Below are 13,778 nucleotides of genomic sequence, written 5' to 3' on the forward strand. Positions count from 1 at the left end.
CGTTTTTCAACCACTCTCAGTGTGTTGTGCTATTAGCCAAGAAAATCAGTCTTGTGGTGCAGTCCAGGAATTAGCAGTAGCCCAGCCTGCTGTCTCTGACCAGGGGCTGTCCCACAGCTACATTACTCCGCAGCATTCCCTTATATGGCCCCAAATCTGTTTATACATCCCCATGCCAACAACCTTGTTTTGCTGCTGATGTTTTCCACTTTCCATTTCATCAGCTTCCTATGGTCAGGCAGAAGTTTCTCCCAGCTCTTCACTGTCCTACTAGCATGTAAGGTCAGGGTACAGTATTAAGACTAAGTACTCTCTGTCATAGCTGGCATGCGATAGACACTTTGCTCTGTTACCGTATGGAAAATTTCACATATGCACTTCCTCCCATGATTAATTTATTTCCATAATATCGTTACCTAAGTCATCATACCTCCTCAGTCCTTTGACCATCACTCTCCCACAGAGCGCGTTATTTCAAACCCCTAGCAAGCTTGGAAATAAGCAATGTGCAGAACACGCACCCCTTCAAGGATCTGCTCCATCTTCCTCCTTTCTCTTTTGGCTGCCTTACCTTTTTAACACTGCAAGTTGGAGATACTCCTCTCCCTTTCCTCACACCCAAATGTGAAAAGCTTGGTAAGTGGGGTGGTAATGAAAACCCCTAGAGAAGTAATCTTACTTTTATTTGGAGACAATAAAACCCCCAAACCTCGTATCAGCTACATAACGGCTTACTTACTGGAATGAAACAAATTTCTCTGGTCTCCAACATGCACATTGCCCCCATCAAATAGCATCAGCTCCACCCTCTGCTTAAAGTGATTGGACCATAACCGCTTTCAAATAGTTTACTTTGCTTAATCTAGTCTCAACTCCTGCTTCAGTAGTTCGTTCAAAACACAAGAACTTGCCCTCTTTGAGAGTGAACAGAGTGAAGATAATTTCTTACTCAATGATTCAGTAATTCACCAAACTACAGGGTAGGGTTTTTAAGGGTAAAACAGCATTAGTGAACCTAATCTAAGTGGAATAAAATGCTGAATAATTATTGATATAGTAGCTTTTTTCTGTTTGCTTGTTTTCAAGTAAGCAGTAGCTGAGATCTGTGGACGAATCGAAAGCAAGCTGCCCCAAAATTAAGTTCTGAAAAGGATAGAAGACCCCGGCACAGTATCTGGAACATTAAGCAGCACATCTGGAATGGAGGAGATTAAAAGACAAAACAAAACAAAAACCATGCACACACATACAACTACACAAAATGGCATACTACGCGACTGCCACTACCACTTTTTGTATTACCTGCAAATAAAATAACTTTAAACTGTCACAACTAGAGATCCAATCCATTCTTCAGATGCTATCTTTGGGCACTTGCAGAAGACAATAGGGTAGGAGTGCTAATATAAAGACCTCAGACCACTATCAAATATCCATCATTAAAGCAATGTACCCAAAAAGTCAACTATATTAGTTTGGATATCTTAAATAATAGGCTACCCAAGCGATCTTCTACAATAAGTTAAGAACAGGGCTGAAAACTGAACCATTCACATGGAAGTATTTAAAAGAAATCTTCATTCATATAGCATCAGCCTCAAAATAGGGGAGATCACCCCTAAAAATATTCAGCTGAGTCAAAGAAGGTAGCGACAACATCAAATGCCTATGATGAAAAGCAGAACATCACTGCACAGAAGATGCACAGGAAGACAGCTACAGCAGTCACAGGCAGCTCCATCTCAAGGCTTCTGTAACCATAAGTGCTGCAAAAGTTGGACTAATTTCTCAGCTATTAAGGCAGTAAACCCACAACACATCAAATCAATAGAAGACTACATCATCATTTTGGATCTTTCCTGGGACTATAAGAAGGCAACAATTTGGGATGAAAATATATTATTTAACTTTAATGAGACATTTTTAGTAACTCTGTATGCACTACCCAAATCTTGGGGCTTATCTCACTGCAAGTGGTAAAGCAAAGAGTCCACATTCACATCAAATTCCTTTAAAGACAGAAGAAAAATCTGTTAAAAACTTCAAACGGACAGAGATGTTCCCTCCTAGCCTGTGAGGGAAGACTATACTCTCATACTGGTAACAACGAAAAGGTGAAAGTAATGTAAAAAGGCATGCAAATCCCCCATTCTGTTGGCCTGTGCTACAGCACAAGCTCAGCAGGAAGAAACTGGCTGACTCCCAGATATTTACAGGGAAGATCTAACCAGTTCTAGCTCTACACGGAATGGCAAGAGCACACTGTTACAGTGAAAGTCAGGAGAATGAGAGAGTGCCTTTTCTTCAGACAGAAGAGCAAAGTTCTTACTGTCCTCAAGAGTAGAAGAGGTCAGACTGACAACGTAAGTGAAGGCGTTATCCAAGGATTTCTGAGGCTGACACCTACATTTATGTTCACTGTCTCCAAGTCCTCACAAGCACAGGGACCTGAAGACACACAGGTCAGCAGAATACATTACACAAATCATCCATTTTGCTTTAGTCTGTTGCACTAGCTTTCATTGACTTTAATATAAACTATTAAAAATTAATTCTGTTTGGGAAAATACTTAGTATATTAAAATATAAACACATCTTCAGATCAAAAAAGATTACAAGCACACATTAAACATTCATCCTGATTAAAGAGGTATACAAAGTTGACAGTTCCAGAACCTTGTTCCTGGCACCTAACGTTTTACAAGGAAAGAATTTCATTCTTTTGTGCGCTACTCCTAACTCTTCCTGTAAGCATGTGAACAGAAGTCAGCTATGCAGTTGATAAAGGCTTGGAAAATAATAATAAAAAATATTATGAATTATGGTCAATTCCCTTTGCAACCACCCTTCTCCATCTATATTGGAACGTGTACCATGTTAGAAAGCCATTTCAACATCATTTTCCCTCTATTGTCAAAATTGAACATAAACACTTTTATACTGCATTGAAAAAATCCACTGGTCCAGATAATAACATCCCAACTTTACAATATTTTTATGTGCATGCAGTTATGTTCTGCATTATGTAATGATGTTTGTTTCATCATTTGAATTATCCCTTTAAAAGCAGTTTCAAGTAAGACATTATCTCTACACCAGACGACCAAACCAGAACAGAGCACTCTATAGGACTGAGATCTTGGGAGAGTTGAGAAATCTTTTTCTCTAAAGTATATCCCTGCCTGGGCATAGCAGTATCATCCTTCTTCAAAAAAGTTACTGGACATAGATCATTCCCACCATCACCTATATACACAATTTGTGTATAACTTATTCCTTGCTCCAATTGTTTATCTAGAAATTCTTTTAAGGCTTTCCTTTTACAAAGGTTTTTAGGGCACTTTGCACAACGGTGAGTGTGAAAATTCTGTACAGTAAGATAGCCAGTACTGGTGAATGCTGCAGGGTTTGTAAACACTTCATCAAATACCTTATGAAAGTCAGCAGCTTTTAAAATCCAGTCAATAAATACTGTATTAGAATCTGAAATAATTATGCAGTCAAAGAACTCTTTGTTCTTGCCAATAAAGCCTAGAAGATCTACCATTCCCACAGTGAATGGAATTGTTGTCATAGTTCTTTTCATCTCATCTTCTTTGACGCCATTGTCTCCCAAGTAGGCAAAGACTTTGCCCATATATTCTGTCCAGTGTCCTGGTCGGTAGCAGTTTCTTAATTCATTAGGAAGCTTTTTCTCAGGAGCACATTTCACAATCCAGGTATCACTGTTTTCATCTATGATCGTATGGTCAAAATCAAAAACCAACAGAAATTTCATGGCTGTCAGAAGAGTTTTCAAAACACAAACAAAAAGGAGAAATATTTATGTAAGCAAAAGTACTGAATTCCTATCCTGATCTTTGTGCTCAGAAGAGAAAAGCTCTGCAAGAAAATAAGGAGTTAGGACAAAATCTAAACACAGGAAACTATTTATGGCTACTACAGCTGTGGGAAAGTTGTGCTGAAGCTAAAAAAAAACCTTTCTGTAAAGGTCAAAGTTCTAACTCTAGCTCTGTTTAAAATAGACAGTCTAGATGTATCTAGATACACACTGCATAGTTATTAATATTTACTGACACAGAATCAGTCTTTCCTTCCCCATCCACTATCAGTTTGGCCAACGATTCTCAATTTCTCCATCATCACTTGCCCAGTGCAACAGAACTAGGATTCCCAGCTGGCCTGAGAATCAAGCCTGTCAAACAACTTAAGAGCTATTTGGATGCAGAAAACCTTCAGGGATACATGGAGAAGCAAATACTTCTGAATAGCAGAAGGCTTTTTTTTTTTTTTTAAACAAGGGACGCATCGAATCAAAGGAAAAGTCAACAACAAACTGCCATTGTTGGATCTGGAAAAAAATCGGCTGGTCTCCTGCGCTTCTGCAAGCGCGGCACCTACAACCCATTTCCGGGCTAGGGAAACCCTTCGGGGCAGGAGACACCCCCTCCGGTGTTTAACGCCGTTCTCCTCAAGCACGCGTGCTGCCACCGCCTCGAGCACGGCCCTCCCTCCGCCCGGGCCCCCCCCCACTGCCCCCCAGGCACCGGGCAGCAACGCGCCCGCCGCGAGCCCAACGTCCCAACCTGGAGGGGACAGCAAAACGGCCCCCCGCGGCGGCCGCCGGCGACGGCGGGGACGACCGAGGGGCAGGCGGGGACGACTAGGACCGCTGCGGACCGAAAGGCCGGCGGAAGGGGAGCGCTGCCGACGGGCAGAGCGCACCGGCCGCTACCGCCCAACGGCCGCGCCGGCCTGCGGCCCAACCCACCTCAACGGCCCTTCGCTTCCGGCTTCCCTCCGCGCAGGCGCTGCCCGCCGCTGCCTCTTGGCCGGGGCGTCACGTGACCCCGCCCCACCCCGTCCCGTTGCCCGGCAACGGCGCGTACACACGGCGCGGCGGCTCGGGGCCATGGCGGCGGCGAAGCCCGGGCGGCGGCGGGAGCTCGCCCGTGAGTGGGGCTCCCCGGGCGGGCGGGCGGGGGGCGGCGTGGCTGAGGCCCGTGGAGCACCGGCCTCCCCGGGGCGGGCGGGGGGCGGCCTGCGCGGGGCCGCGGCGGCTGGCCTCGGGCTCCCGGCTTCAGAGCGGGGACGCAACGTGCCCGGGCGCTTTGAGGGCGTCCCCTTTCCCCGTGTCCAGGGGGCTCCCCTGGAAAAGCGGCAGCAAGTGTAAACCCACTGAACAAAAACCGGGCAGCTGAATGGGGAGTAAAACCTGGAAAGGCGCTCCCTCTCAAATCTCCCTCCTGATCACCCATTTGTAGACAAGAATTGCAATGCCTGTTTCTCCTTGAAATTTAACTAGAAAGAGCTAACCTGAAATCAGTGGAGTTACACTACCATGAAACACCTAGAAGTTAGAAAAGAGGGAGGTGTCTGATCGTTCGGCATCTACAAGGAACACAACTGTAACAATATACGGGTTGCTGCCACGCACGTTTACTTTTGGCAAGGCTACCTTTATCTTGCAAAGAGGCAGAAGATCAGGCCCAGTCCAAATAAGACAAATTGATTAATAACTGCATCTTAAAAAGATTTTGATATTAGCATAAGTATCACTGTAAGTCAAAGCCTCCTTATGTTTTAGATGTGTTAGTCTGCTGCAAATCAGTTGAACAAGGAGAATTTCAAAGATAATGCCTTTTGTTCAAAATTCCATTTCTTTTGAAAGCACTGATGATCAATTTGAAGGATATTTCACAAAACTTAATCACCTAGAAAACTTGCACTCCATGCACACACGTGTGCGTGCACACACACACAATCATAATCATATATTCTAGTAAATATGAGGAGCACAAGCCAAGGCTGGTAAGACACAGCTGCCCCCTCCGCCCCCAGCAGAATGGCTTCACCAATATTCCCTTTTCCCTTTTGGGAATGCTCCTCAGAATCATGCCAAACACTGTCTCAAAAGTGTTAGCTATCACAACCTACCTACTACATACAAACAGTTAAGGGGACGTGCAAACATTTAAATCACCCAGGTAATGCTGTGGCACAGCCCAAGTACATACTCTGGACCGTGTTTGGTGTGCAGATGTAGATACTCTGTCTTGGCTGTAGGGTACTGGGATGGGGGAAGTAACTGTTATAACTTAGTATCATTGCTATACAGGAACATCTTCATACAGGTTTAAACTTAGGATTCTCTGACATCAAGTAACCTCAATATCTTTTCTTCCTTATGCATAGCATTAAATGGTTTGGCAGAAAATAATGTTCTAGATGGATATTTTCTTCCAAGTGACGTAGATCTTCATCAGGTTATTGTATTGCCAAAAGCGGAATGGGAAAGGATTCAAGACAATCTTGGCAGCACAACTAGAGAAGCAGCACGTATCCTTGCTGAGAGAAAAGAACGGAAAGAAATGCACTTACGCTCCAAGGCAGCCATAAAAGACTGGCCCAATACCATTATGGTAAGTACAAGATACATTTGTGAACTAGGGCAGTCATTTTCATACATGCAAAAACACGCATGGCAATACTTCTAGCAGTACATCCTTTGTTTAAATTTTGGTGCTTAGTAAGTACTTTAACTAAACACCTTTTAAATAGTTTGTTTAACTAAACCTAAAATTCAAATTAAAAAAAAAAATCATTGAGTATATCATTTTCAGAATAGTTCATACATTTTAAATCTAAGTTTTTTAAGCATGATATTCAAAAAACTCAAATATCTGCGTTGTAGGGCCTGGCACAAAGGAAACTTAAAGCCAAAAAGCTATGTGCAGAAAGGGAAGAGGAAGAGAGAAGGTTAACTGATTTGGAAGAAGCACAGTTCCAAGCAGCAAAACGGAAAGAGGCTATCGATCAAGCAAGAACCTACCAATACTATAAGAATGAAAGAGTGAAAGGGTTACATGTTTGTTGACAACTTACTGTTCTTAATTTTAAATTTTACTGAATTTCTTTAAACACTTCTGAACACGCAAATTACTTGAAATGTTCTCTTGTAGAGTGCGCTTCTACTTACTAAGGTCCTAAAAGAAAGAGATGCTCAAGTTGAATTTAAAAAGTTAAAGCGAGATGTTAATAAAAAGAAGGAAGAAGAAATGGAACATGAATGTAAAAAAGCTATTCTCAGAGAGCAGGAAAAGGACGAACGTTCATATAACGAACGTTATATGAAACGAAAGGCACTTTGCAGAGATCAGCTGGAGCAGTAAGAAAAAATTAATCAATACCAATCTTATTTTATTCTTTATTTATACTCTCTTCTCGTAAATATATTCTGTAAAGCTTTTAGATGAACCTATTAATTGTTTAGTCCACAAATGCAATGTTTTAGAAGAAAGATCTAGAGTTCTAAAAAAGATCTTGCACAAAAGAGAAAAGCTGTGATATGCAGTGCCTTGTAGTTGCCAACAGGCTGTACGTAAAATGGCCTCCAGCAGGCAATATTAATTTTTAGTCAACTCACTATTCAGAAATAGTTACTGAAAATTCATTTTAACTCCTTTTTTTTTCCAGAATAGGAAGAGGTTAAACCAGATTTTCCATTTGGCCATAACCACATGCCAAGAGAATGCATTTCTGCCACCTCTTTCTCTCAGCTTTTCCAGAAACCTCATAGAGGGTGTTCACAGGACTGGCCCAGGAGTTTTGATAGATGAAGTCAAATTCCTTGATGCAGAGGAAGGGCTTGGAGTTTGGTCTCACGTATTCCAGGTCCAATGTATAAATCCCTGTAGAACTTAGTACAGAACACTACCAGTTTAAGCTCTGGCCTGCATGTGCAGGAGGAAAAACATAGGCATCCGTGGGACTTACCCGTGGAAATCTTAGTTGCTTACATTGCTGCAGAGATAAGTCAGAATGTCATGAATGGAGTGGTGATAATGGGTCATCCAGATAAAAAGTAACACGTTGCCAGTAGACTGCAATCTGACTGCATACTGTGTAGGTGGGTTCTGGCCAGAGGATGTGGGACTACCTTTAAAAACCAGGATGCTATTTTGGACCGCTACCCACAGTCTACCCACCTCCTCTTCAAAGTACCCATTTGTTGGTGCTAGGGTACCTTTAGACATGCAGAATCCTTGCCCTTTCACTACTTTACGGGGTCCCTAGCCCATTTCTTCAACTCCTTTCTCTGTTTCAGAATAAAGGAGCACAAGCATCAGGCAGAACTAGCCAAGCTAGAAGACAAAAGAGAAGGAGAAGAAATTCAGAGATTGACCCGGTTGTACCAACTGGAAATTCAGAGAGGAAAGGAGAAGGAACAGGCGGAAAAACTTGAACGACGGAGGCTGCATCATGTAAGTAACAGGAAAGCAAAGAGTTCAATGCTGGTTTTGCTTTGGCTGCGGGGAGTGAAAGTTGCCTTGATACACCTAAATAAATGGGCCTAAGGGCAAAGGGAGGCTTGCTGACTGCCTCTCTAACATGAGCTCATATCTGTACCTTGGCAGTTGCAGGCCATCTCTTTCCTCCCTGCTTCTGAGGAAGGCCTCCTGGAGTGAGGCCCCTTCTCTTGTCTGAAGTGGTAATGTACTGATGCCTGACCTTTGACTGGCCTATGATGGAAAAGTCTGCTGTAGACATCAAGGAGTATCCTCCGTGACTTGACAACTGGATTTAGGCTCTATTTTGAGCCCATTTTCTTTTGTTTGGAAGAAGGAATAACCTGTGTTGAACATGATGGTGTCTTTTTAACTTGTCTTCCCTTTATGTTCAGCAATGTTTAGGGTCTTCATTGATCAAGATGTTAGCAGGTCTTGATAAATCAAGACCTGCTGCCCTCTCTCTCTTCACCTCCAAAGGCACCTTGCTAAAGCTGAAGCAGCAATGCCTCACAACGGTTTTGACCAGAACGTGAAAGATGGTATCTTTCACATAAAACTCTAGAACAGCCCTCTTCAGCTAGTATTTGGGCTGAGCTCTTAGACTGGGAAAGGTTTGGATGAGGTGGGCCAGGAACAACACAGCTGTGTGTGTTGGTGGGGACTGCATACTCCCATTCCTCTCAACTCCCCCTCTCCTGCTTGTGAGTGAATGGAAGTGAGGAATAATCCCCACTGCACTGTGTAAGCATTGCAGCACTATACCCCATTTTCTGCTTCCCTGCACTACGGGGAAGGATATATATCTCGCTGACCCTCCTCTCCATTTCCATTCATTCCTACCCAGTGTGTACAAAGGATGAAAGAGGAATCCTTGGTGTCCTCACTCTGAATCTACCATTCCTCTCATGTTTGAACAGGGATTGTTCCTCAGTGCTCATACTTCATTTATCCCTCTGCCTATCAATGAGTTTAACATGTTGAGGAAGTGCCTGTGTTCACTGCTCAGTTCCCCTTCTCTTTTCTCAGACCTACTATATCCCCTTCGTGGATGCTTGAATAGGGAAGCAGAAGTAAGGGGAGGGACTGAGAATCCCTTATCTTCTTTCTTTGAAAGAAAGATGAAGAGATAGAATAGGGAGTGATTCCTTTAAGGTGATACCCAAGGCCCAGATGTACTAAACTTCATCCGTTATAAATATATCAGGACCATTTTGCCTATGCAGGAACATGTAGCTGACCAGAAAATAATCAAAGCAGTAGAGGAGCAAAAACAAGAGGAAGAAGATGATCGGATTAGAGCTCATTTTAAAGCAAAGCAAATTATAGCCAAGCTGAGAAATGAAAAAGAAACTGAAATGCAAAGGTAGGTACAAAGCTAGATCATAATTTAAAATTATACTGTAGTCATATTCAGTTCTTTCAGACTGATGATGCAACACACACCACAGTTATCCTGCAAATAAATTCTGCTGATAGACAAGGCAGGGAATTCAGGAGAAAAGACATTTCTTTCTTAGCTTCAATAATAACAACTGGGGGAAGGGGGGAAGCTCTCCATTCTTCAAAGTACAAAGAATTGCAGAAGTGCAAAGCTGTACACCAGTGTGTTGTGAGTAGTGATTTTCCATAGGGCCTGCAAAAGCTCCACCCCCTCAGCAACTGAAGACAATTAAAGTCCAGCTGGAAAGCAGTTTTGGAGCATGAGCTATATTTCCCTGAGGCAGATCAAGAAAAAGAATGTATGTGACTTCTTAATTATGCACCTTTATTAATTACATTAGGGTATTAGTAAGGAAATATGGACTATTTATTTAACAGGGAGAGTACAGCATAAAGATACCACTGAGCTAATATAACAGCTTCTTTCTCTTACCTCTTCTCATCAAGTACTCCCAACAGTGCCTCCTGATGGCAAGATGCTAAGTGGACTCCTCCCTGAGTGATCCAGCTTATTATTGCAACAGAAAGCTAGCTTCACAAAAAATAGATAACAATTATTTACCAAATCAGATATTTTTAAAGAATAGAACAGGAGGAATGCAAGGAGGTCAAGGAGTTGGGTGGGTGGCCTTCTGCAACGAGAGGAGAGAAGAGTGGAAGAAGCATTACTTGTTTTCGTAGCAGAAAAACCTCAGGTAGGCCGGGTGGGTACCCTGGTGTGTTATGACAGTTAATGTTCTCCTGTAGGCTAATGCAGGAACATCAGGATATCATTGTTAACCGACTTGCTGCACAGATGAGTGAGGCATTTAAGATGGAAGATGATCGTATTGCTAAAGACATTGTAAAACAAGAAGCTAAACAAGAAAAAGAACGCAAAGACAAAGAAGAAAAAAAAAAGGCTGACATTGAATCTATTGCTGAACATAGAGCCACTGTGGTAAGAAACTTGTAGAAGGAGGGCAAGAATATATTATGATATAGTCAAACTACTTCTGAATATCTTTAAGAGACATAACAGTTTTTAGTATCTTCTTTTTAGTTTTCATGGAGAGGGACACGTGTTCTCACTAAGCAGCCACCTCTCATATTTACCGTATATAGGTTTAGGATTAATTGCTTCAGCAATGTACAAGTAGTACATGTGATGATACTCTCTCCGGAGATTAGAGGCGGAAGGCTCTATAATCATTGGTAATCCGTGTGAACGTTTTTGCATACTTAGCACTGCCTATTCCAAACAGGGAGCCTGGCCCAGATCACAGGTGGTGGGTCTGGTGTCATCCATCAGCATGCTTCATCAGGTCATCTGCCATCTTTCCTGGGGGTCCTCTGTCCCTCTTCCGCCGCATGTTGGGCACATATCTGGCAGCTCTGCTGAAAACCCTGGGCTTGGACACTGGCCAGCCACACTGACCGTGCTCATCACCGCTCTGAAGCGGGGGTGCTTTTGCTGAAAGACATGACTTCCAACTTGGCTGGCTAGCTACTTGGTTAACTTTGTGAATTTTGTAAAATACAGATGAAGATGAAAGCGGAAAGGGAGAAGGAGGAAAAAGCAGAGGGTAAGAAAGACCTTCACGAGTTAATGGAAGCAGATCGCGTCTACCTGGAAAAGGAAAAAGCCAAGAAACAAAGACGTCGTGATGAAAATATGGAAGTCCAGAAAATTCAGGTCCAGCAAATGGTAAATAGAAGCGCTGTGCTGTGTCGTGTCAGCCCCCGTAGAAAGAAATACGCATCTAAAGCAACGGGACGAGATCCTGGCCAAGAGAAAGAGAGAGGGGGGAGCTTTTTGTTGTTGCTTTTTGCTCGTCTGTTTGTTTGACCTGCGTGCACCTCAGATGCTGAGATGGTGGGGGACCAGCCTCCTCTCAGAGCAGTGGAACAGAAGTCTCTTGGAGACCGTGTCGGTCGCGGAGGATTACCTGAAAGGGCTGACAGGGGAGAGATCAGTACTTTCCACGCGTGACTTCAAGAGACTGCACTCTGGGATTCACATCCCCTTTGTGCACTTGAGCTTCCTTTGTGCTCGTGACCCCACTACTGAAATGTGTTGGGGGTTGCACTAGATGATCTCCGGCGGTCCCTTCCAACCTCTGGCGTTCTGTGATTCTGTGATCCCTGTTGGGGAGCCGCTAATCCAAAGCCTTTCCTCTTGAGCAGTGGTGTGCAGGTCCAGGCTGGCTTGCAATGACAAACCACACCCTGTCCTGTGTCAGTGTGAATTACTGCTGCCCTCTTGTATCCCCTTCCCCAGAGAGGAGCAGCAGCAGCAGCAGCTAACACTGAGGTCCACTAAAGTATTCAATTAATTTTGAAAAGAAGAAAGGTTTTGCCAAGTATAAACTGATTAACGTCACCCCAGAGCTCCTGTAAGCTTATCCTCTCCCTGTTTTAATGGATAGCTATGCTGTGAAAGAAATATCAACCTTAGCTATTCCCTTTTCTTCACCAGGCTGAAAAGCAGGCAAGAAAACAGCGGGAGAAACAAGCAGACTTGGACTATGATGCTCAGAGAGAAGTTATTGCACTTTTTAAGGAGCAAGAATTTCAGAACTATGCAAAGCAAGTAATTGAATCAGAGTCCAAGACTACACATAATCTTTATCCTCTTCTCAAAGCATCCAAAGAAGGAACAGGACTTGTGCATGGGTCACTTCCCAGAGGAAGAGGACCTAGTTATCAAGCACAAGATATTGCTGGGACTCAGTTACCTTGTTGTATCTGTACTACAACTCAGGAAGTAAAAACATGAAATAACATTGAGACTATCCAACAAGCAAAGCCCAAAGTAGTTTTCATGTGGCAAAAACAATAGATTCAATATCTTTTTGAATCTTATGGGAAGAGTTAAAACTGTAAGGGATCCAAATTGAACATACACTATGAAACTGGAAGCCTATTTGAAAAAAATGCCAGAGAGCTGACTACAGTCTCAAAAATCACCAATCTGTATTTTTTGATAGTTAGTTTGTTAAACTGGAGACAGAACTGCAGGATATGTAATTGACCTCTGTGTAACATATTCCATCCAACTTTTCACTGTTGCTCTTAAGTTTTTATTATTTATTATTCCCAAAATTCACTGAAAAGGTGCCCTAGACTTTTCAAGTCTACAACATATGAACATGACCCAAATTCCCAGTGAAGGATCAGCATGGAATTCTTTTCTACACTAGCTGCACCCAAATAATGCTAGTCCACTTCAAAACCCTTTTGGTCTTACCTTTCCCCTATATCCTTAAGCCTGTAGAATGCTATTTTGTTATCAGGAGAGAATGTCCATTATTTTCTACGTATGTCAGTCATTTCTTTCACTAGCCTATTTCCAATTAGGTATTCCCAGTGAAGAAACTTTACAGAATCTACAGAAGAAAGCCCAGCTGAATACCTGCAAAAGTTAGACTAGTTATGGTCCTGAAGTTCTTTCTTATAGAGTTTTGCAACTACCTCTGTAAAACAAACATCACATACTGTATAATCAAATGGTATTACATGCAAAGATAAATGTAATTTGATCACAACCAATAAAAGGTGTCACCTACTAGAAAAATAGGCCCAAATATAGCTGCGATTAACTACTACAAAAATAGCATGGCAACAAGAGACAGTATAGTTGGACTATTCTTTCTGAAAGATTAGCAACTGTTCAGTCTGTGGCAAATAGATCCAGATCAGAATCTGTTTCTCAGATTCTGCAGCCAGCATGGAACTCCTTCTGGGCTTACTCTCCAACACCAAAAGCACACACGCATCTCACTCCTTAAGCTTAGTTTCTTTGCTGAAATTTCCCCATCACGTTCCTGCCTTGGACAGAGTTAGAATTTCGTATACTGATTCATATATTGATTTATTCAGCAAATATCCTGGGGTCTAAAAAGGATACCCCTGTATTCTGGGGTCTACTGGAAGCAAAGTCCAAAAAACTTAAAGCTGAGCTTTATTGCACCCCGCCTTCTGTTCCGGCTGCCAGAGCTGTCTGTCTTTCTGGGCCAAACCGGAAAATGATACAAGTTCTAAAAAATGAGAAGGGTTTCATAAAAA

The 13,778-nt window shown here is 42.6% G+C and overlaps 2 protein-coding genes across 6 annotated transcripts; one reads left to right on the top strand and one right to left on the bottom strand.

Annotated features, from left to right (window-relative positions):
- Window positions 1-2,844: 2,844 nt before the first annotated feature.
- PHOSPHO2 (phosphatase, orphan 2) lies at window positions 2,845-4,833 on the bottom strand. Of its 4 annotated transcripts, none has more exons than XR_011141925.1 (2): window positions 4,772-4,821; window positions 2,845-3,882 (listed from the first exon to the last, which is right to left on the bottom strand). XR_011141925.1 is itself a non-coding variant. In XM_068948666.1 (2 exons), the coding sequence occupies exon 2, from the start codon at window positions 3,776-3,778 to the stop codon at window positions 3,053-3,055; it is 726 nt and encodes a 241-aa protein (XP_068804767.1). In that variant the 5' UTR covers window positions 3,779-3,780; window positions 4,772-4,833; the 3' UTR covers window positions 2,845-3,052. The 4 variants fall into 4 exon arrangements, 3 of the variants coding, with proteins under 3 accessions (XP_068804767.1, XP_068804768.1, XP_068804766.1); XM_068948666.1 differs by having other exon boundaries at window positions 2,845-3,780; window positions 4,772-4,833; XM_068948667.1 differs by lacking the exon at window positions 4,772-4,821 and adding an exon at window positions 4,587-4,727 and having other exon boundaries at window positions 2,845-3,780.
- On the top strand, window positions 4,832-13,289 carry LOC104138563 (cilia- and flagella- associated protein 210). Of its 2 annotated transcripts, XM_068948656.1 has the most exons (9): window positions 4,832-4,952; window positions 6,196-6,422; window positions 6,695-6,868; window positions 6,963-7,168; window positions 8,108-8,264; window positions 9,515-9,654; window positions 10,479-10,671; window positions 11,254-11,418; window positions 12,190-13,289. In XM_068948656.1, the coding sequence occupies exons 1-9, from the start codon at window positions 4,913-4,915 to the stop codon at window positions 12,487-12,489; spliced, it is 1,602 nt and encodes a 533-aa protein (XP_068804757.1). In that variant the 5' UTR covers window positions 4,832-4,912; the 3' UTR covers window positions 12,490-13,289. The 2 variants fall into 2 exon arrangements, with proteins under 2 accessions (XP_068804757.1, XP_068804758.1); XM_068948657.1 differs by lacking the exon at window positions 12,190-13,289 and having other exon boundaries at window positions 10,976-11,418.
- Window positions 13,290-13,778: the final 489 nt, after the last annotated feature.

This window comes from Struthio camelus, chromosome 6, assembly GCF_040807025.1.
Source record: "Struthio camelus isolate bStrCam1 chromosome 6, bStrCam1.hap1, whole genome shotgun sequence".
Classification (NCBI taxonomy): domain Eukaryota; kingdom Metazoa; phylum Chordata; class Aves; order Struthioniformes; family Struthionidae; genus Struthio; species Struthio camelus.

Coding starts and splice junctions, on each gene's coding strand:
- PHOSPHO2 (XM_068948666.1), bottom strand. CDS start 3,778: ATGAAATTTCTGTTGGTTTTTGATTTTGACCATACGATCATAGATGAA.
- LOC104138563 (XM_068948656.1), top strand. CDS start 4,913: ATGGCGGCGGCGAAGCCCGGGCGGCGGCGGGAGCTCGCCC. Junction 6,423..6,694: donor ACTGGCCCAATACCATTATG/GTAAGTACAAGA, acceptor TCTGCGTTGTAG/GGCCTGGCACAAAGGAAACT. Junction 11,419..12,189: donor AAATTCAGGTCCAGCAAATG/GTAAATAGAAGC, acceptor TTTCTTCACCAG/GCTGAAAAGCAGGCAAGAAA.